This window comes from Rhinoraja longicauda, chromosome 8 (genome assembly GCF_053455715.1).
Source record: "Rhinoraja longicauda isolate Sanriku21f chromosome 8, sRhiLon1.1, whole genome shotgun sequence".
In the NCBI taxonomy this organism is placed as follows: Eukaryota; Metazoa; Chordata; class Chondrichthyes; order Rajiformes; family Arhynchobatidae; genus Rhinoraja; species Rhinoraja longicauda.
The window spans coordinates 35256415-35279903 of NC_135960.1; the positions used below are offsets into that span (position 1 = coordinate 35256415).

At 48.1% G+C, this 23489-nt stretch overlaps 1 protein-coding gene across 1 annotated transcript in view; it reads left to right on the forward strand.

Annotated features, from left to right (window-relative positions):
• The window catches only part of LOC144596249 (uncharacterized), a 127493-nt gene that overhangs the window by 25316 nt on the left and 78688 nt on the right, over positions 1-23489 (forward strand). Inside the window, exons 9-11 of the mRNA XM_078404460.1 lie at positions 10184-10306; positions 21191-21310; positions 22060-22149. Of these exons, the coding sequence (XP_078260586.1) occupies positions 10184-10306; positions 21191-21310; positions 22060-22149 (333 nt within the window). The remainder of the gene's footprint in view (positions 1-10183; positions 10307-21190; positions 21311-22059; positions 22150-23489) is intronic.

The window sequence follows — 23489 nt, forward strand, 5'->3', positions numbered from 1 at the left end:
TGAATGCTATTGTGATGTTTGATGGACCATGTGGGGTGGGAGGACCCGTTGCATGTGGCGCTGCACAGCACAAAGGGAGATGTTTTGTACATAGTTATCTTGGCTGTACACAGTGTAGAGTGTGCAGTCAGATTTTAGTTGTCTTGCTGCCAGCATTAAGTTACTGTAATAAAGACTTCTGTTGTACCTTGAAGACTCTCAAATTTTATACAGACATAGAACAAGAACACGAAAGTGGTGTCAGGAGTGGGAGACTTCGGATTATGTCCAAAGGCCCAGATAAGAGCCTATTTTTTTCGATTTTTGTTTTTAAACATGTCTCTGCAATTCGATCATTTCGATCCCGAGCGAGAAAGGTGATCGTCGTATTTAATGCGCGCTGAGTTTTATTTTGAAAGTATGGCAATTATGACTGACCTGAGGAAGAAGGCTCTCTTGTGTTCATCAATGTCTCCAGAAACTTTTGCACTACTTCAAAATTTACTTACAGAAGAAGTAACTGAAGTTTCATAAGTTGAAATCACAACGGCTTTGCAGCTGCATTTCGAAGAAAGTCATAATTTCCTCGCAGCTCGCCTCGATTTCTACCAGACGGTGCAACAGGAAGGGCAATCTATCACTGAATTTATTGCCGGACTTCGCACCAAGGCAAAGGCATGTGATTTTAAAGCTCAATGCTGCAAAAAGTGCCAAGACAATGCGTTGCAGGATAGACTGGTCATGGGCTGCAGGCACGCATTCATCTAGCAGGCGATTCTCAAGGAATCGGACGCCTCATTGAAGAATGTGCTGCAGTGTGCTAAGATGGCCGAGCTGCTAAGTAAAGAACTGCACAAAATGGCCGGCGATACAGCGTCGAAGCTCCCTCAAGAGGTGCATACAGTTCGTCAGACTTGTCCGCAACGCCAGAAACCATTTGATCGACCCAGAGCAAATCCGGAGAAGAAGGGACAATTTCAAAAGAGCCGTTCCCCTGTGGGGGGAGGATCGAAACCCTGCTACCGGCTCGACTGCTCATCACCACGAGTGCCCGTATATCGAGTCCATTGTTACGCCTGTAACTGAAAAGGTCATCTCCAGGCAGTGTGTCAATCTGTAGGAAAGCTGAGAAAGGGCAAGAAAGTGCAAAACACAGTCGACCAAATCGCGGAGACCATTTCCATTGAAGTGCTCGGTGTATCCACGATCACCGACAAGCCGAGGATTTCGCTGCGGGTCCCGAACGTTGATCTACAGTTCTAGGTGGACACTGGTGCGGATGTTTCACTAGTGGGCCAGGACATCTGGGAGAGGATCGGATCGCCATAACTGAAACCGGCCAACATCCGCCTTTTCGGATACGGTCGACAGGCCATTCCCACGAAAGGCAATAGCACTGTTGCCGTTTCCTGTAATGGTATGTCACAGATGTTGCCCTGATCGTCGTTGGCAAAGAAGCTACATCCCTGAGCGCCATCAACTAGATCCCTGCTTTCAAGCTTGACATGAATGCCTTGATCTACGATGGATCAACTATTGCATTGTCATCTACCACGGACTGCAACATGGTCAGCAAGTGCGAGAACTACCTGCAGAAGGTTCTTGACCAGTTTCCGGCCGTTTTCGCACCTAGACTCAGGCACTGCACAAAGATGAAGGCACGGCTCATTCTTAAAGACGATGCCATTCCTAAGTTCTTCAAACCAAGACCAGTTCCGTTCAGTCAGATGGACGCCGTCGACAAGGAACTCTGCCGTCTTGAAGAAATGGGAATTATCACCCATGTGGACCATTCAGAATGGGCCACACCCATAGTTGTCGCTCAGAAACCTTGCGGCAAGGTGCACATCTGTGGCGACTACAAAGTGACTGTAAACCCTCAATTGCACATTGATCAACACCCCATACCAAGGGTGGACGAGCTGTTCGTCAAGCTGCAAGGAGGACAGTACTTCTCCAAATTGGACATGTCCGACGCGTATCTCCAAGTGGAACTGGACGACGAGACAAAAAACCTGCTCATGATCAACACGCATAAGGGACTGTTCAGATACAAACGGATGTCATTTGGACTGGCACCAGCGCCGGCCATCTTCCAGAAACTGACAATCTGGTTGCTGGGATTCCGTACGTAGCCGCCTACCTGGATGACATAATTGTCACCGGCCAGACAGAGGAAGAACACTTGCAGAACCTAAAACAGGTCCTCACGGCACTGAACAACTACAGCATGAAGTTGCGCATGGACAAGTGCGCATTCTTCCGAAAACAGGTCACATATCTCGGCAAGTGATCGGAAGCCATCGGAGGAAAGAGTGGACGCCATTGTGAAATTGCCGACGCCTGAAAATGTGAAGCAGCTTGAAAGCTTCATTGGCAAGGTGAACTACTATGGCAAGTATACCGGCACTTTCGACTTTGTGCGCACCATTGAACAACCTGCGAAAACAGGACGTCAAATGGCACTGGTCCAAAGAGTGTGACCATGCATTCACCAGGTTGAAGGAGATGCTCGCTCAGAAAACGCGTTTGGTCCACTATGATCCATCGAAGCTGATCTCGCTGGCCGCCGACGCATCGCCGTATGGTCTTGGAGCTGTAATCTCACAAACGGCGTTGAACAGCAAGGGAGAACCAATAGCGTTCGCATCCAAAATGCTGACGACTGCCGAGAAAAACTCCAGCCAAGTGGAGAAAGAAGCACTGGCGATCGTGTTTGGTGTCCGGAAGTTCCACCAATAATTGAGTGGGCGACATTTCCTGCTCATCACCGACCACAAATCGCTGCTGACTATTTTCAGTCCGGAGAAAAGTTTGCCTGTCATGACGTTGCACCTGTCCCAAGCTGGACAGGGAATTCCGTTCATGCCAGAATGCGCAAACGGAAATCTCCTCAAAAGATGGCATTCTGCTTTGCGACTGTCGAGTGATCATTCCGATGGAACTGCGATCGCCAATTCTGAAAATGTTGCACAAGACACACATTGGAATTTTGCGAATGAAGGTGCTCGCCCGCATGCATAGAGTCATAGAGTCCTACAGCACAGAAAGAGGCCCTTCGGCCCATCGTGTCCGTGCCGCCCGTTACCAAACACAGTCTAATTTTAATCCCATTTTCCCGCATTTGGACCGTAGCCCTGAATGTTGTAGCATTTCAAGTGCCCATCCAAATGCCTCTTAAACGTTGTGATTGTTCCCGCCTCCACCACCACCCCAGGCAGTGAGTTCCAGACTCCAACCACCCTCTGGGTGAAAAAGTTCTTTCTCACATCCCCCCAAAACCTCCCTCCCCTTACCCTGTATCTATGTCCCCTCGTTGTTGAACCTTCCACCAGTGGAAGTTCCCCGCCATCTACCTTATCTATGCCCCTCATGATCTTGTACACCTCGATCATGTCCCCTCTCAGCCTTCTCTGCTCCAGGGAAAACAACCTCAGTCTACTCAGTCTCTCCTCATAGCCGAGGCCCTTCATCCCTGGCAGCATCCTGGTGAATCTCCTCTGCACCCTCTCCAAAGCTATCACATCCTTTCTATAATGTGGTGACCAGAACTGTACACAATACTCCAGCTGTGGCCTCACCAGTGTTCTGTACAATTCCATTATTACCCCCCTACTTTTATATTCGATGCCCCGGCTAATGAAGGCCAGTAACCCATATGCCTTTTTAACCACCCTGTCCACCTGTCCTACTGCCTTCAAGGACTTGTGTACCTGTACTCCAAGGTCCCTCTGTACCCCTGTCTTCCCTAGGGTCCTTCCATTCATGGTGTACTCCCTCTCCAAGTTATTTCTGCCAAAGTGCATCACCTCGCACTTTTCAGAATTAAATTCCATCTGCCACTGCTCCGCCCATCTGACCATCTCATCCATATCTTCCTGCAGCATGCATGTGTGATGGCCGAATATCGAGGCCGATATAGCCAACCACTGCAAGGACTGCACACCATGTGCCGAAACAGCGCCGAATCCATCGGAAAATACCTCCCCATGGCCCGTCCCCGACCAACCATGGCAGCGAATCCACATAGATTTTGCCAGACCGTTCCTGGAGGACATGTGGCTGGTCGTCATGGACGCCCATTCGAAATGGCCACATGTTATCCAAATGGAGAGAAGGCAGGAACGGGGTACTGATTGAGAATGATCAGCCATGATCACATTGAATGGCGGTGCTGGCTCGAATGGCCTCCTCCTGCACCTATTGTCTATTGTCTAAATATCCAACCACCGAAACAACCACTTCTGCGCTTGACGATTTATTTGCCATTTGGGATTGCCCTTAACAATCGTAAGCAACAATGGACCACAATTTGCCTCTCAAATGTTCAGTGACTGGTGCAAACATCACTCAATCGTGCATCTGACATCAGCACCTTTTCATCCACCCTCGAATGGGAGCGGCTCGTCGGCGTTTTCAAGCAAGCCATGAAACGTGCTGTAGAAATTGAAAAGAAAATGAAACAATTGGCATTGCACGGTTTCTTACAGCAGTATCGAACCGTCCCAAACTGCACTACCGGTCGAACGCCAGTGGAGATGATGCTCGGGCGTCAAGTGCACTCTCTCCTATCAGTTTTGAACCCGACCCATAACTCTTACACGCACTCAGCCAACGAAGTCGAACAAATCCAAATTCGACATTGGCGACTACGTATATTACTGCAATTATACGACCAAGCGAAACCAATGATGCGCTGGCAGGATCATGGCTCACATTGGAACCAAAATGTATGCCGTCCAAGGACAAGAAGGATAGTGCCAACGGCATGATGACCAATTAAGAAGCCGCGTTCTTCCAGCGAAGACTACGCAGAGCCTGACCAGAACTGAGCAGTCGGCCACCCAGGTGCCGAATCGTGTGGACACTGGAGTGCCTGATTTGCCGCCCCCCGGCTTGACGAAGTTCCACCAGCCGAGCTCCCCGACGATCTGCCTGTGGTCCTTTGTCGATCGACACGTTGCAATCGTGGAACTCCCCAAGGCGACTCATTCAGGAATAGAGACGTTCAAACTGGAAAGGGGGAGTGTGATGTTTGATGGACTGTGTGGGATGGGAGGACCCTTTGCCCCTCCCGTGCAGCAGGTGGTGCTGCACAGGACAAAGGGAGATGTTTTGTACATAGTTATCTTGGCTGTACACAGTGTAGAGTGTGCAGTCAGATCGTGGGGTTGCAGCCATTTTAGTTGTCTTGCTGCCAGCATTGAGTTACTGTAATAAAGACTTCTGTTGTACTTTGAAGACTCTCAAGTTTTACACAGAACAAGAACACGAAAGCTATTTGGTGAGGAGACATATAAAAGGGCTGGTTGCAATCATAAAACATTCTTGACCTAGGGCATTCTCAGCTCCAGTCGGCACGAGGTTCCTGGTAATCCGTATCGATTCCCAGGCACGCTGATTCTTGAATGTGCTTGCTGTTGGGTAGCATATTCCACAAGACGGGAATGTTCAGATACAGGCTATGTAAATGGCTGCAATTGCTGTAATGTTGCGAGTCATGAAGGCTTTGAAATTGAGTATGATTCAGCTGTCATGTCAGGAGTACAGTCTGTTTGTATTGCGCATGGTATGGCTATTTGTCAGTGCCAATGTTTTTGTTATCATCCTGAGACCTGACTGTGGGGCACAACTGCTGCAAGGCAGCACCTTTCAGTGACGTTTAGAAGGATTGGGGAGCTTCCTCAATATGCTGGAATTTCTTCCTGCATAGTTCCCATGTTCGCGGAAACATTTAGTACAAAAGAGTCACAGTGTTGTGCACTCAGAGTGTGTTTAACTTTGAAATAAGACTCATTGAACACGCAAGTCCACTGTCATGGATCACTGGATCACTGGAAATTAGCCACGTTGCAAACGATGTGCACCATTTTAAGTGATAATGAAATATCTAGACCAATGTCTCTTATGCTGTGCTCAATTTATTCTGCATTGCTGTAGATTTAACACACAAATCCCTGGGATGTTAAATACACAACTAATATCAGGGATGATGCAGATTAATATAAAGTATATGCAATATTGCTAAGAGTTTTTTCTATTATTTTTCAATATAGAGATATTCAGGATCATATCCCAGTAAAGATATCTCAGTAAATACTCTTTACAAGTTTAGGTTTGAAGATGGAGATCCAAATGAAATTTCAAATGCATCAACTGTTAAGGTAATTAAAGAACAAGAGATACTTTAAGTTAACTGTGAAGTAAACTGTTCAGGAAGGAGTCAACGATCCTTGCTTTAACGGATTCGAATGGCTATGTAGCAATTTTGGGCAACACAATTCATTTGTACTCTAGGTTCATTTAGAACCTTTCATTCTTTTGATGAAGTTTAACTGATTGAAAGACATGGAAATCCAATTATGTCCAGATACATGGAGTGGGATGTGTACAGCAATGGTAACCCTATATTACAACTTGGTGAACACCTCCTCAGAGTGAGTGAGTCATTTTACCTACTTGGCTCACTAGATTATTACCTTTTAGACATTTGTGGCACAACATAAAAGGACGAGCACCTTCTGAAGTATTCTTTATTCTAGCTGCAGACAACAGGAATACTTAAATGAGGAGCGATCTGCCTTGTTCAAGCAAAGATATGGTATTGAAATATTCTGACACTGCTCTTTTCTCCGTTATGTGTAGTGAAGGGAGGGGAATGAAGATGGGGAGACCTCCAGCTGTCAACACTGGAGTCCTTAGAAAGACATTGCCTAGCATGAAAAATGGTTCATTCAAACACTATTGTATGAAAATACACATACACTAAAGGTGTTTTTTTCATATAGATACTCCAGAAGGTATTGGTATTGATTTATTATTGTCATATATACTGAGTGACAGTGAAAAGCTTTGTTTGTCTGCTATCCAGTCAAATTGTGCTGTACATGAATGCAATCAAGCTGCACACCAGTACACCAGTACAGCAGATAGTGCAAAGGGAAAATACCAGAGTGGCAGAATATTGTGATACAGCATTAGAGCATTGCAGTTACTGAGGAAAATGTCTAAGGTCCACAATGAGGGAGGATGGAAGATTGTGGTTACACCTTAGCTTATGGGAGGATCACTCAGTAGTATGATAACAGTGGGGAATAAACTGTTTACGAATCTGGTGACATGTGCTTTCAAGTTTTTGTGTCTTCAGCCTGACATGAGAGGGAAGAACAGGGAATGAATGGGATGAAAAAGGTCCTTGATTAGATTGACTGCTTTCCCAAGCCAATAATAATAATAATAATATAAAACCTTTATTGTCGTTGCAACAGGTACACCAAAATTAAAAATAGCAATCCTGACAGTGCATAACACGAAAAGTAAAACATATATGCAATAAATGCAAAACAAATAAATACAAAAGTATTAAATACAAACGTTTTAACAGTGTGACCTAGTGCAGAAGGTAGTGTTCAGTTCTCGTATGGCCCTGGGGTAAAAACTGTTCTTGAGTCTGTTTGGTCGGGATTTGATCGACCTGAAACGTCGACCCGAGGGCAGAAGAGCAATGGTGGGTAGGCTGGTCTAAGCTACATCCACCACACTGCAATTTCTTGTTGATTTGGACAGAGCTGTTGTCAAACCAAACAGTGATGTATTCCGATAGGATGCTTTCTCTGGTGCTGAAAAATATGAGTTAGATCAGGTAGCCTGAATAGGCAGAAATGCCAAGTTAGTCTTATAGGTTTAGGTATAAAAATAGAAGATGTAAGAAGCACCCATTTGTTGGGCAAAATCTATGAAAAGATTCTTAATCAGAACTTCATTGTGAAATGTTAACAGTTTTTCTTCCCACTGGTGCCAACTGGCCGGCTGAGATTATTTTCAACATTTTTTTAGGAGGGAGGGTGGATGGAGTCGTTGTGGGGGGTGGAGTGTGTGAGTGGGGGGGGGAGGGGATGGAGTGCGTGAGTGGGAGGGTTAGAGTGGGTGAGTGGGGGGAGGAGGGGGGATGGAGTGGATGAGTTGGGGGGGGGGGGTGCAGCTGGAGAGCCCCCAAGACTGGAGGGAGGGATAAGGGGGGATGGTGGGTAAGGGAGGGGGTGAAAAGGGAGGTTGAGGAGGGGTGGAGTGGAGTGGGGGGGAGGGGAAGTAGGGGGAGTCGGGGAGGGGAGGATGCTACACCAATGCAGGAGAGCTTTGGGCCCAACGGATGTCCGCCGGATCAGCGCGTGCGCGGTTGGAAGAGGGTTGCCATTTTGTCTTCAGATCCGGCATATCCGCAGTTGGGGGAGGGTTGCCATGTTGCTTTCATCTCCGGCGCATATGCAGGTGGAGGAGGGTTGCCATTTTGTCTTCAGCTCCGACCACACGCTCGACACCCAAATGGTCTGGGTCTGACGTGGGGAGAGCGCCGGCGCTCCCGCTCTGATTGATCACCGGCGCATCATGATTTGGTCCTGCCACTCACCCCCACGTGGGGTCCATTGATTGGCTACGACCTCCCGCTCGACGCCCGATTGGCCCACCCGGGGCTGGGGTGAGTGGCTCCCTCTCCCCTTTCCTCTCCCCCCTCGCCCGCAACCGGCCCCGGGGGAGATTCCGAGCAGGAGGAAGATGGTCCTCGTCATCTCACCGTTCCCTTCTGTCTCCTCCAGCGCCCGCTTCAACCGACGGCGTCGTCGAGTCCCGCTCCCGCCCCCGCCCGGGCCCAGTGCCCCGGACCATCACCGGACTACAACCCCCAGCGGGCAGCTTCTTCTCCTCCTCCTCCCACGACTCCTCCAGCGCCCGCTTCGACGACTCCAACAAAAATGGCGGACGCTCTCCTCCTCGTCCTCCCGCTCCGCCATCTTGTGCGCGCCTCCCACCGCCGCGCTGCCCACTGGGAGGTGTAGTCCCAGCTCCCCCCCCTGCCCCAGCACCCGGACTACAACCCAACACGCACACACGCGCACACGGGGTAATTATATAATATAACAATTATTATACTTAAAATATAATAATGTAAGAATATAAAATGTTATATTGTATATCTTTCAATATATATTGATCTCTTGCAGGGGAGGGTGATGTGGGGCCTCTGACTGATGCCCGGGTTGAGGGACGGGAGGGTTGGGGGGGGAGGGGAGTGGGGTGGGGGTAGGGAGGGGAGGGGATTGGGGAGTGGGGGTGGGGGGTTGGGGAGTGGAGGGGAGTGGGGGGGTGGAGGGAGTGGGGGAGTAGGCGTGAGGGATGGGGAAGTGGGGGTGGGGTTGGGGGGATGGAGTGGGGGGGGGTCAGGGTCCTAGACCAATGCAGGAGAGGCTTTGGGTCCATGGATCGCTCTGGCTGCAGCGCTGGCGCCACAGGGCCGAGGTGAGTGCCACTCTCTCCTCATCCCTATCCCCCCTCTACGAGGAATGGGCCCAATGGGCCAACTCGGTCTAGTACCATTTATCATCTTGGAAGCATGAGATTGCGGATGCTGGAATCTTGATCAACAAACAATCTGTGGAGGAACTCAGCGAGTTGAGGGGGGGAAGGAATTGTCACATCTCAAGTCGAACCCCTGCACCAGGACACATGGTTGCAACCTAAAATGTTGACAATTCCTAAACCCCCCCCCCCCCCCACACACACTCCAAAGATCCTGCTTAATCCACTATGTTTCTCCAGTATGTTGTTGCTCTGTTGTTCCATTAGACATATTGTTTTAATTTGTCAAGCTGCCACATGTGCCACCTGGTGCTGCATGTGTAATGATGCCAAAGGATCCAAGGTTACCTTGACATGGCTATCTTGTAGTTATTTGTACTACTTAGCATTGTTCTCTGAAATCTATTCTTCAGATACGGTTGACAATAGCAACAATTAAGCAAACTGAAGTTACTTGATCTGGAATATTCTGTTTGCCTGACAGCATCCAGTTAACTTGCATCACTCAACTGGGATTAATTTGAAAAAAGTAGATGGAAGTATTGAGTCATTTATCCACCTCTGTAACTGAGAAGATCCACCTTCAACAAGCAAGTTCTACTACTTATTGTAACTGCTGTAATTGTTCATATGAAATCTAATGAAAGGATTTATACAAAGGTTACTAGGTTCACAGTTAATATTCCTTGCTCAGAATGTCACTTTGTTTGAACATTTTAACAAATTTTAAGGGCTTTTCCTTCTGAGTTCACATTTGATTAGGTTCTGGCTCTGGACTGGAAGTGATGCAGTAAAATGATATCTGTAATGTGAGACAATTATTTATTATTATGTTTATGTTTCAATCCAGAAAAGCGAGGGACTACGCCATAGTGTGTACCTTTCTGCAGATGCAACTTCATTACAATCTCTACAACGTCAATATAGTACTCAAACATTGGATGGAAACCAGGAGACAGTTGGAGAATATCAGGTAATAACAAAATCAGATATAAACCCCTGTAAAATGTTGATGAGATGGCAGAGTAAATCTATTAGCGAGTTTCTGAAAGCAGAATGATAATGGTATAATACTTAAATTAACCAAATGCAAAAATGAGGAAGAAAAGCAAAAATGTTAAAGAATCTCTAAATAAAAAAATGCATGGTACCATTTCTTCTCACCTTTAGACAAAGAAAGCTGAACCTGGTAAATTGGACAGATAGATTTTGTTTCAATGGGAGAACATTTGCTGAACAGTGATTCTAATATGAACTGCATAGGATTTTGCACAGGCACTGGATAGCAGGAGAACTGAACCTTTTGAGTAGCTATTTTGACAATTTTCTTAACATTTATTGAGGATGTAAATAATAGCTAAGTAAAGGAAAGCTAGGTTTTGAAAAGGAATTGATAAGGTGCCACAAAAGAGGGAACAGAAAAGTTAATGTGAGAAGGGTAAATATGGTCTTGGCTGAGGGATTGGCTAACCCAAATTCTATTAGAATAAATGGGTCATTTTCACATCACTAGAGATCAACTCTGTGGTCCAAGTATGGAGTCGCAAGTCAAGTTGAGTTTATTGTCATATTCACAAGCCTGTGCAGTACAGGTACAATGAAAATCAAAGATATTAATGCGGTGGAGAAAGGGATTGAGTATATTGCAGCCATGTTTGCTGACCCCATGCTGGAAGTAGTTTTGGGGAAACAAGGTTGGGTAGATGGAACGGTTGTCATTCAGAGCACATTTTGTTTGTGGTAGTTATCATAATCAGACAAATTTAGCAAAGTTACTAAGTCATAGCACAGAAACGGCCCAATAGCCCACCTTGTTCTTACCAACAGTTTTGCCCATCTATATGAATCCCATTGACCCAGGGAACTGGGTAGTACAGGCAGGTATAATTACAATGTTTAAAAGGCATTTGGACAGATACATGGATAGGAAAGGTCAGGTGGATATGGACCAAACATAGGCAGGTGGGATCAACGCTGATAGGCGTTGATCTTTGTCGGCATGGACGAGGATCAAAGGGTCTGTTTCCGCGCTGTATAACTATATTCTAATGGAATTTGAGTTAGCCAATCCCTCAGCCAAGACCATATTTACCCTTCTCACATTAACTCTCCTGTTGCCACTTTTCTGGTACCCTGTAGTGGGTGCGGTCACCACAGAAATCAGGCCAGGCAGCAGGTGAGTAGTAGCAATACTTTATTCTGCGACGAACACATACACCGCACTAAAACTCGTGAGTCGACACACCCAAAACCCTTTATAGCCCCAGACCACCTGACCCAAGGGAACTGACCCAGGAAGTGACCTAATCCCCCCCCGTCCACTGAGTGCCGAGTGGAATGACCAAGGGAGTGGTCTAGCCCCCGGGCTCCGCCACAGGACCCCCCCCCCCCAAGAACCGAAGGCACGAAACGGACAGGGGGACGGACGAAACGTCCAGCCCGCGTGCGCGCCACGGCGGGCGCAGGTAACGGAACCACCCCGCCAGGGGAAGGCACCTGCGGGAACTCCGGGGGTAAGGGCCGGGACGCGGGATGAGGGCGAGGCCGCGCCAGTAGAACCGGCTGGCTAACGTCTACGTGCGCCGGCTTCAGCCGCGAAAGAGAGACCGTCTCAGGACGACCCCCCATGTCCAACACGAAGGTGGCAGAGCCCCGCTCAAGCACTTTGAACGGTCCCTCATAAGGCCGCTGAAGGGGTGTCCGGTGGGCATCCCGACGCAGGAAAACAAAAGGGCAGTCCTGCAGGACGGAAGGGACATGTGAATGCACCGAACCGTGGCGAGAAGTCGGCACCGGCGCCAGCGAGCCCACCGTCTCCCAAAGGCGTTGCAGGGCGGCCGAGGGCTGTTCTGCCTGACCCTGGGCGGAGGGAACAAACTCCCCGGGCACCGTCAGCGGAGCCCCGTACACCAATTCCGCCGAGGAGGTGGCCAAGTCCTCCTTGGGGGCGCTGCGGACGCCCAGTAAAACCCACGGCAACGCGTCGACCCAGTCCGGGCCAACGAGCCGGGCCTTCAGAGCGGCCTTGAGCTGGCGGTGGAAACGCTCCACCAGGCCGTTCGCCTGCGGATGGTACGCTGTGGTGCGGTGCAGGTTAACCCCCAGTAGTTGAGCCATGGATGACCACAGCTCGGAGGTGAATTGCGGCCCTCTGTCGGACGTAATGTCCAGCGGAACCCCAAACCTGGCAATCCAATGTGCCGCCAAGGCACGGGCACAAGTAGAGGCACACGTGTCCGGCAGTGGAACTGCCTCCGGCCACCGCGTGAAACGGTCCACCATAGTCAGGAGGTAGGTGAAACCCCGAGAAGGCGGCAGCGGCCCCACGATGTCCACGTGGATGTGGTCAAAATGGTGGCGAGGGACGGGGAACTCCTGGAGCGGCGCACGCACATGCCGCTGTACTTTTGCAGTTTGGCACAGGATGCAGGTGCGCGCCCAATGTCCAACCTGCTTGCGTAACCCGTGCCAAACGAAACGGGAAGCCACGAGGGTCGTCGTCGCCCGAATAGAAGGGTGGGCCAGCCCATGGAGCACCTCGAACACCCGGCGCCGCCAGGCAACAGGAACGATTGGGCGCGGCTGCCCGGTAGATACATCGCAAAGCAGCGTCACGCCCCCAGTGCCACAGGAACGTCCTCCAACCTCAGGCCCGAAACGGCGGTACGGTAGGCGGACATCTCATTATCGGTCAATTGGGCCGCCGCCAGGGCTGAGTAGTCGATGCCATCGGCCACTTGCAGGACGACGTGGACCGCGGGTTGAGACAAGGCGTCGGCCACCCTGTTGTCTTTACCCCCGATGAAACGGTTGGAGGTAGTGTGTTCAGAGACGAAAGCCAGCTGCCGCTGCTGGCGAGCTGACTACGGGTCAGCAAACGCAAAGGTGAGGGGCTTGTGGTCCGTGTACGCGGTGAAGGTATGCCCCTCGAGGAAATAGCGGAAGTGGCGGACCGCAAGGTAAAGGGCAAGGAGCTCGCGGTCAAAGGCACTGTAGTTCCGCTGTGCGCCGCTGAGGTGCCTACTGAAGAAAGCGAGAGGCTACCAACACCCATCCGTGTGCTGTTCGAGCACCGCCCCAACCGCTACTTCCGAAGCGTCGAACGTCAGGCTGGTTGGTGCATCCGCCCGTGGGTGCACGAGCATCGTGGCCGCAGCCAGGGCTTCCTTGGCGTGTTGGAACGCCGCCACCGCATCGTCAGTCCATTCAACCTCCCTGCGCTTGCCCGCCATGAGGTGGAACGGCGGGCGCATGATCCGGGCTGCAGACGGCACAAATCGGTGGTAAAAGGCCACCATCCCAACGAACTCCTGGAGGCCCCGCACGGTGGTCGGGCGTGGAAACTGGCGCACCGCATCCACCTTGTTCGGGAGCGGCAGCGCCCCGTGCGGGGTCACGTGGTGGCCCAGGAGGTCAATGGATGACACCCCGAAACAGCATTTGGTGATGTTGATGGCAAGCCCATGATTGCTAAGGCGCTGGCATAGCTGGCGGAGATGGGCAGCATGCTCCTGTCTCGAGCGTCTCGCCACCAAAATGTCATCAAGGTACACGAACACAAATTCCAGGCCACGGCACACACAGTCCATAAGCCGCTGAAAGGCTTGCGCAGCGTTCTTGAGTCCAAACGGCATACGGACGAATTGGAAAAGGCCAAATGGCGTCACGATTGCCGTCTTGGGGACGTCGTCGGGGTGGACTGGAATCTGGTTATAGCCACGCACCAGATCGACCTTAGAAAACACCGTGGCCCCAGCCAGGTGTGCATTAAAGTCCTGAATGTGAGGGACCGGATACCTGTCGGCGATTGTGGCATTGTTAAGCCGGCGGTAATCCCCGCAAGGATGCCAACCACCGTCTGCCTTGGGAACCATATGGAGCGGGGACGCCCATGGGCTGTCTGAGCGGCGCATGATCCCCAGTGACTCTATAAGGCGGAACTCCTCCCGAGCGAGACGGAGCTTGTCCGGTGGAAGACGCCGTGCCCGGGCGTACAAGGGCGGTCCAGTAGTGGGATATTGGTGCACCACCCCATGCTTCGGGGCGGCGGAGTGGAACCGGGGGCCCAGGATATCGGGGAATTCGGCCAGAATTCTTGAGAACGTAGCGACCACGGACGACCGGGTCGCCCAAGCGGAGGAAAACGGGCTGCAGAGTGACGGAGTGCACTAAACGCTGCCGCTTAACTTCCACGAGCAGGGAATGTGCCCGTAGGAAATCTGCACCCAGCAACGGCTGGGACACATCCGCAATCACGAATGGCCACGAGAAGCTGCCCGCTCCGAAGTTGAGGGAGATCGTGCGCACCCCATATGATCGGATCGAAGTCCCGTTGGCTGCGGCGAGGAGGGGGCCGCGGTTGCCACTGCGGAGGTCAGCATGCGAAGGGGGAACAATGCTCACCTCCGCCCCGGTGTCCACAAGGAAACGAGCCCCCGAGCGGTGGTCCCACGCAAACACACGATGAATCTGGCCGGCCGCCGAAGCAATCACTGACGGCCGGCCCCTACGTTTCCCGGCAACGAACAGGGCTGCCGGCATTGACGGGCAGAAGGGCCCCACCGCCGATGAAAGTAGCACCAGCCCCCTCTGCTGGCTTCCGTGAAAACGGGCGGCTGTGCGGGCCGATCCGACCACCAGCGACCTCCGGTGGCGTATGGAGGAACTGCCGGCTGGCTGTGCGCGGCCCCCGGGTCCAACCACCAGTGACCTCCGGTAGCGGGTGGGGGAACTGCAGGCGGGCCGTGCGAAAAAGATGCGCCGCCGGCTGGGTGAGCTGCTGAGGCCGGATACCGTCGGGAAGGCTGTCGGGGAGCTGATGCGGGCGATCGAGGCCCCTACCTGCGGATCATCGTCGGCCGTCGGAGGGACTTCCAACGCGTCGAGGGACAGCTGACGGGCCATCAAGAGCTCATCGGCGCACCTCCCCACCGCCTGCATGTTGGTGAACGGGTCGTGGAGGAGCTGCTGGCGGAGATCGGACGTCAGCTGCATCAGGTAGACGTGTTTGAATAGAAAGCCGGGCTCCAAGTCGCCCAGCAGCACCAACATGTCGGCCAGACGGGCGGCGGTCACCCAGGCCCGGCATTCGGAGGATCCGGGCTGCCCGCTCGGCCTCACAGAGGCCGAACTGCTGAAGGAGGAAGGCCTTGAGGGCCACGTACTTATCGGTCGCCGGGGGGACGTGGAGGAAGGGTCGGACCAGGCGCGAGGTGGCCGCGTCGACGGCGCCGACTACTTGAAAATACTTGGTGTCGTCGGCAGTTACGCCCCGCAGGGCGAACTGTGCCTCGGCCTGGTCAAACTAGAAGTCGGGGTCCTCGGTCCACAATGGAGGCAGCCTCACCGCCACGGCGTGGAGAGCAGCGCGGGCGGCAGGGTCCAGAGGCGGCTGACTGACAGAGTCAGGTAGTGGAGCGTTCAGGTCCATCGCGACTTGTGAAGGAAAATCGGGGTCACCAGTGTAGTGGGTGCGGTCACCACAGAAATCAGGCCAGGCGCCAGGTGAGTTGTAGCAATACTTTATTCCGCGACGAACACATACACCGCACTAAAACTCGTGAGTCGACACACCCAAAACCCTTTATAGCCCCAGACCACCTGACCCAAGGGAACTGACCCAGGAAGTGACCTAATCCCCCCGTCCACTGAGTGCCGAGTGGAATGACCAAGGGAGTGGCCTAGCCCCATGGCGCCGCCACAACCCTATCAATCTAAAGAAATTTTATTTTCTGGCAATATTTCTGTTACAACTTTTTTGAAAGCAAATGAGATATAGTAGATTACACAGTGGTTAATCATTGGAACTTGTCATGGTGCAGGTTTGTGGACATCCTTGTGGTTTCTTCCTTGGACAATGATATAATCGCCCATTCCTTCTCTCCTGAGATGCTGCCTGACCTGCTGAGTTACTCCAGCATTTTGTGAATAAACTCCCAGTAAAGTCTCTCAGACGAAAAAAAGGGCATTAGTAATGGCAGGACTATGTTCCAAGCATCCTGTCAGGAGGTGGACTCCACTGGAGTTAGTTATCCCTCCCTTTATTGCCAGTCACATCTTTGCATAATTGCATCTTTTTTCTCGTTGCAAAGTGGTTACCCAGGAGGCTTGGTCTGTTGCCATTTGGGAATCGCCCAGGACTTTTCCAAGGGACCTTCTCACTGGGCTTACAGGCAATGTTGCAGTGCTAATTTATTAGGTGCCGGAGCTGTCACTGGTACCAGAGTGGCCGCTGTTAAATCCCCCGCTGTTTATTTTGGTTTTTTTACAGAGGTGCCGGAGCAGTGCTCCGGTGAGCTCCGGCAGCACTGCACCCCTGCTTACAGGCTAGAGGCAGTCTATCTGTCTCTGAGAGCCTGCTCCATTATTCAATACCATGGCAGATCTAATCACAGCCTCAACTCCACTTTCTTGTCTGACTCCCTTTGAAGTCTAAAAATCTCTCTGTCATAGCCTTTCCTCCACAGTTCTCTGCGATTGGAAATTCACGATCCTACAGAGAAAAAATTCTACCTCGCATCTTAAATGGATCATTCCTTATCTCAAACCGTATCTCAGTACCCACCTTTTGTAGGCCCCTCAGAACATTAAATGCAACGTTTGGTCCATATCCGCCTAACCTTTCCTATCCACGTGCCTGTCCAAATACCTTTTAAACATTGTAATTACACCTGCCTGCACTACGTCCTCTGGCAGCTCATTCCATTTCCCCACCACATTCCATGCTCAGATACCCTATAAATCTTTCTCCTCTCAACCTTCAATTTTGCACTTCCTTAACCTAGGAAGACGACTGTGACCAACTCATAATTTTATAAATCTCACTAAGGTCCAGGGAAACCAGTCCCAACTTATCCAGTCTCCCCTTGAATCACAAGGCCTCAAGTCCCAGCAACCTCCTTGTTCATCATTTTTGTGGGTGAAATAACTTTGTAATTGCAAGTCTGGAACTTCTAGCCGATAACTAACTTTTCCCGATTAACATAATTTAAAAAAATGTTTATCTATAACACAATGTTTCTTGCTCGTTAAAATAGAAGTACCTGTATGTAAAACAAATCTTTGGAGTCCCTTTGTTTTTATTTATCAGTATTTTTTTACACGCTCTCACTATTTTCATAATTTCCCTTTTTGTTTTACTCCTACACATTAGGAATGTGTATTGGTGTATTAAGCTCAATTAAGTATTAAGTGTATTAAGCGCATTGTCCCCCTCTGTGTATTAAGCTTGGTGTCTCACATGTTTCCCTTTTTTTTTTTGTCTTATCCTTACCCTTTGTCTTTGTAGCAGCATGTTTACTTTGAAACCTTTAAATATACTTCTTGACTGCTTCCCAGTTTTTGTGACTAATTTATCTTCACTGTTAACAGTCCATTTTTACTCAATGGCACATCAGTCTATCTAAATGGCCTCTCTCTGAATTTAAAAGTGTAACCTACTTTAACCTTTATCTTGTTCCCTGGGCAAATGGGATTCATATAGATGGGCAAAACAGTCGGTAAGGACATGGTGGGCCATAGGGCTTTTTCTGTGCTGTGACTTAGTAATTTTGCTAAATTTGTCTGATTATGATAACTACCACAAACAAAATGTGCTCTCACTCACTGACACTTCTTCCATCTACCCAACTTTGTTTCTCCAAAACTACTTCCAGCATTGGGTCCTCACACCTCTTGTTGGCTAAAAGAAAGATTTTATAAATGGTTTATGTGCTCACAATTACCATCCCTTATCCAGTAAATGGTGAATCTTTTGCACCAGCACTCCATGGTAATTATATGGCTCAGTTGCTACTTTCATTCCTATTTAGCAATTCATAAACAAAATTTAGCATTTCACTGGTCTGTTTGTGTACTTTAAGGAGGTTGTGCAGTGTACTTAACAGAAATACAGCATTTTACTTCAATAAAGATTGCTACCGAAGATCAACCATCAACTTCAGCGACCTTATTTACAGCGAGTGAGACAGATAAAGATGAAACCACCATGCATGCCATGCGCTCCTCATATATTCAGGTTATAGTCGAATGCTTGGTCTTAAACACAGAGATAATGGTAAAGGTGAAAAAACTCTGGTGGAAAAAAGTGGAGAAAAATAGGGTGGTGAAAAATACAATTGATGAAGACTCCAATTTTCCTTATGTAGCTGGGGACAAACTACAAATAGCAAAGAGGGTAATGAATTACAAATTAAATGAATCAGAGCTTCCATACTTTTACTCTTCATACCCCTTACATTAAAGATCAACACTATTGGTCTTTCTAATGACTTGTTGTTCCAACACGTTAATCCTTTGTTTCATGCATTCAGACCCACAAATCCATTTGCAAATCCATTTTTGTTGTCTCAGTGTATCACAGTAACTATATTTTCTGCTCCCTGTTTTCTTTCTCTTTTGCACTACCTGTTGTGCTCATGTATGGTATGTTTTACCTGGATAGCATGCAAAACAATGTTTTTTCCAATTTATTTTTTCGTTCTTCCTTCCACAATAGATAAGCTTACATTTTACCACCAAAATTTCACCTTTCAACTTCTTGTACATACACTTACTCTTTTGCAGCCTCTTTGGGTCCTTCTCATAAGTTGGCAATCCACCTGTCTTTGTGTCACCAGCAAACCTGGCTACAATGTATTCAGTTCTTCATGCCCATGCATTGATCCACTAATTGCAAATTGCCAATCCCAAATGACCTATTTATCCTCCATCTGTTTTTATGGTAGTTCAATAAATTATCTCCTAATAGCTCACACACTCTAGTCCTGGCAACATTCTCGTAAATCTTTTATCATATCATATATCATATCATATATATACAGCCGGAAACAGGCCTTTTCGGCCCTCCAAGTCCGTGCCGCCCAGCGATCCCCGTACATTAACACTATCCTACACCCACTAGGGACAATTTTTACATTTACCCAGCCAATTAACCTACATACCTGTGGGTCTTTGGAGTGTGGCTACCGTGCCCTTTCAATCTTGACAATATCTTTCTTATAACACAGTGCCCAGAACTGAACACAATATTCTAAATGCGGTCTCACCAACGTCTTATACAACTGCAACATGACCTCCCAACTTCTATACTCAATACTCTTGACTGATGAAGGCCAATGTGCCAAAAATCTTTTTGACCACCTGCGACTCGATCTTCAAGGAACTATGCAGCTGTACTCCTAGATCCCTCTGCTCTACAATACTCATCAGAGGCTTGTTAAGGTCCTGCCCTTGTTAGACGTCCCAAAATGCAACACCTCACACTTCTCTGTATTAAATTTCATCAACCATTCCTCAGCCCACCTGGCCAATCGATCCAGATCCTGTTGCAATCTTTCACAACCATCTTAACTATCTGCAAAACCACTCACTTTTGTAGCATCAGCAAACTTGCTAATCTTGCCCTATATGTTCTCATCCAAATCATTGATGTAGATGACAAACAGTAACGGGCCCAGCACCGAACCCTGAGGCACACCACTAGTCACAGACCTTGGAGTTGGAGAAGCAACGTTTCACCATCGCCTTCTGCTTCCTTCCATGGAGCCAATTTGCTATCCATTCAGCTATCTCTCCTTGGATCCCATGCAATCTAACCTTCCAGAGCAGCCTACCATGCAGAGCCTCATCAAACACCTTACTGAAATCCATGTACCCAACATCCACACCTTTTTGGTCACGTCTTCTAAAAAATCAATCAGATTTGTGAAACACAACCTCCCACATACAAAATCATGCTGACTATCCCTAATCAGTTGAGCATTTTAACATGTGGACCCATGCCGTCCCTATCCATAATTAATGTTATGTTAACTAATGTTAACTAGTGGGAGAGTCTGGGACCAGAGGGCATAGCCTTCGAATAAAAGGACATATCTTTAGAAAGATGAGGAGGATTTTCTTCAGTCAGATGGTAGTGAATTTGTGAAATTCATTGTCTCCGAGGGCTGTGGAGGCCAAGTCACACACGTCAGCTGTTTTAAGGTGACAGGTTCTTCATTAGTAAAGGTGTTAAGGGTTATGGGGAGAAGGTGGGAGAATGGGATTGAGAAGGAAAAAAAGATCAGCCATGGTAGACTTGATATGCCAAATGGCCTAATCCTACTCCTATGACTTATTAGTTTGTCGAGTACGCTCTCTGGAGAAATAGGAGTGGGTTTGCCTTCACCCTGCCAGCTAAAGCTCAGATGAGTGGGATGACGAATGAAATATGCAAAATTCTGAGGTTTGTTGACAGGGTGGATGTGGAGAAGATGATACTCTTGTTGGAGGATGTAGAACGAGGATGACCACTGTTTAGAAATAAAGGATAGCTCATGTAAGTGACAGTTCAAGTGATTTTCATTTCCTTTTTAAGGGCAAAAACCTTTGGCAATGGAAGCAGAATTTTAAATATTTGTTTTAAGATGGAGGTAGATAGTTCTTGCTCATCAAAAGGACAAAGACCTTGGGATTGTGGAGTTAAGGCTACAGTGAAATCAGTCATGATCTTGTTGAATGTCAGAATAGGGATGAAATCTGGAGAGGTTTACTCCTGATTCTACTTCATGTGTTCTTATGTACATTTGTAGTTAAGGACGGAAATGTTTTTGATATGTGTTATTGAATCCAATTAACAAACATGAAAAAATTCAATAAAAGTATTTATAACGGGGCATGGATTCACTTTTAAGATTTCATGCCCAGTCAAAAGTGAGCCCCTTGCTTTTTTGCGTAGTAGTGAAATCAAATGGTCAGTAGTTTAATTTATTTTAAAAAGCAAAAATATTTTGACCTCAGGAGTGCCTGCTTCAGTATAGGAGAGGATGCCGGGTAACAAACCTAAACATTTAAACAGTAAACTTTTTTTTCCATACAGCAATATCTGCCGGAAAATTTCCTCAGTAATGAAGCTTCAAGAACAACTTTGGCAGAGTTAGAAAGTGATACAGATGTGGATGAAAGCAATGAAATCCCCAGGGATTTACATAAGTTTGAGGTAATATGTTTTGTACAGATTTCCAAACATCAAGATGTTGACAGAGATGCAATTTGTTGTCAACTCACCCGTGTAATTGAACAGTGGGACAATAGTGAAGTGATTCTGTGAGTACAGAGCACAATGGAGGCTGTACAGGAACTAAATTGTGGCAGGAACCAAAGAAGATGGCATCCACCTTTCACAAATTTATCTGGAATGTCTGTTTACTAGATTTGCTGAAGTTTGATTAATTTTGCATCTCGATCATCCAGCTATGCGTGTATATCTAAAATTATTTACAAATGTCCTGGGCAGACACACAACACATCAAATAAATGTACAATAAACAATAATATTGTAAATTATTAGTAATACTAGGCAACCTGACTAGTTAGGTTTGCGCAGTGCATTTCAAAAGCCTGATGGTTGATGGGAAAAGCTATTTTTGAACCTAGAGTCATGGGTCTTGGGGTCCTGCATCTTTTTTCCAATGGTAGAAGCTTGGCCAGTGATGTGGATCTGATAATATATGTTGCCTTTTTGAGGCGACGCTCTGATGGTGGAGAGATCATTTCCCATGATGGACCAGGCAATGTCCATCACTTTCTGCCGCTTCTTACATCATTAGCATCATTAGCATCATGCAACCGAACTGAAGATGTACCTCAGGAATTAAAGGTGTTCAAAAAAATCAAGACATTAATGTATCAGAAAGGCATTTTATGCGTTGTTAAAAAGAATCCTTTCATTCTATTTCTCTAATACAGCAATTTGGAATTTCTGAACTAAACACCAGATTATTACGGATCAGCATGCCGGGCATGTGGGATGATGACGAGCAATTCAAACATTCTTTGGTAATGGGACCGTCGGGCGCCGCATCCATTATAGGGAACAGTAAAGGGAACTACTGGCAGGGAGGGAGTTGGGAAATGCATTTTAAAGTTGGAGTTGGGATTTAAGTTGGTGAGATTCATGTACATGTCCGGCGTTTATATTTCAGATTTCTCGTCATAACGGATCAAAGGGGGGGAGGGGGGGGGGGGGTGCCCGTTATTGCCAATTGTCCACTCTCATCGAGTAAGGGATCACCTCCAACCACATAGTGCTCACTTCGTGAAACTACAAAGTGTTTTCAAATGCAGACTCTCCCCACATTAGGCACTAACTAGACGCACACAAGTGATTCTTTAAACCCACTGCTGAATTTCTGAGTTGTGTGAAAATCTACGCCTCGGTAGCAGTGCATTACTGCCATTTGTAACCGTTGAGTCAGGACCCAACAGGTTTAGAGAGGAGTGGCAGGTGGATTTTGATGTGATCTGAGGGTTTAATAAACGTGACAAATTCAGATTTAGCAATGGGAGGGGTGGAGAGGGCTTCCCATCCACTTCCAAGATGTAAAAGCGATGTCCAGGCTCGCTGCTCCTCCAGTTTCAGCCACTTTTGGTGCAGCACTGGGAAGGCAAGCGAGAAGGAGAGAGATGATGAAGAGTCACTCCCAGCCAACTCGCCATTGGCTGAGAAACACAACTGTGATTAGAAAGGCAACCCCACTGCCTCAAGTACAGATCTGAGGGAGCAGTGCGATGTGTTGCAAGAGATAGCAATATTTAGTCGCATTTAGTTTAGAGATACACCGCAAAAACAGGCCCTTTGGCCCACCGAGTCCGCACCGACCAGCAATCCCCATATGATAGCACTATCCTACACACTAGGGGCAATTTACAACCAAAGCCATTTGAGGGGGCAAAAATGCCTCTGCTGTTTCCTGCGTAAGGCCTGCCCTGGTTTATCCTACCGAAATGCAACTCCTCACATTTATCTGAATTATACTCCACCTGCCATCCCACTGCCCAATGGCCCAGTTGATCCAGATCTTGTTGTAATCCAGATATCCTTCTTCACCGTCCACTAAACCACCAATTTTAGTGTCCTCTGCAAACATACTAACCATGCACCTACAATTACATCCAAACCATTAATACACAATTGTGCAAATTATTGAATGAAGCATACACTTGGATCTCACAAGTTAATATACATTTCGTAGGGCTACCTTTTAATCATTATCATTGCATCTTTATGTCTTTAGTTCATTATATGTCCACCACGGTTCTTTATGAAATCATTGACATGATTTGGTATGGAATCTACCAGATTGTAACAACTTCTGAGGAATTTTTTCATCTTAATG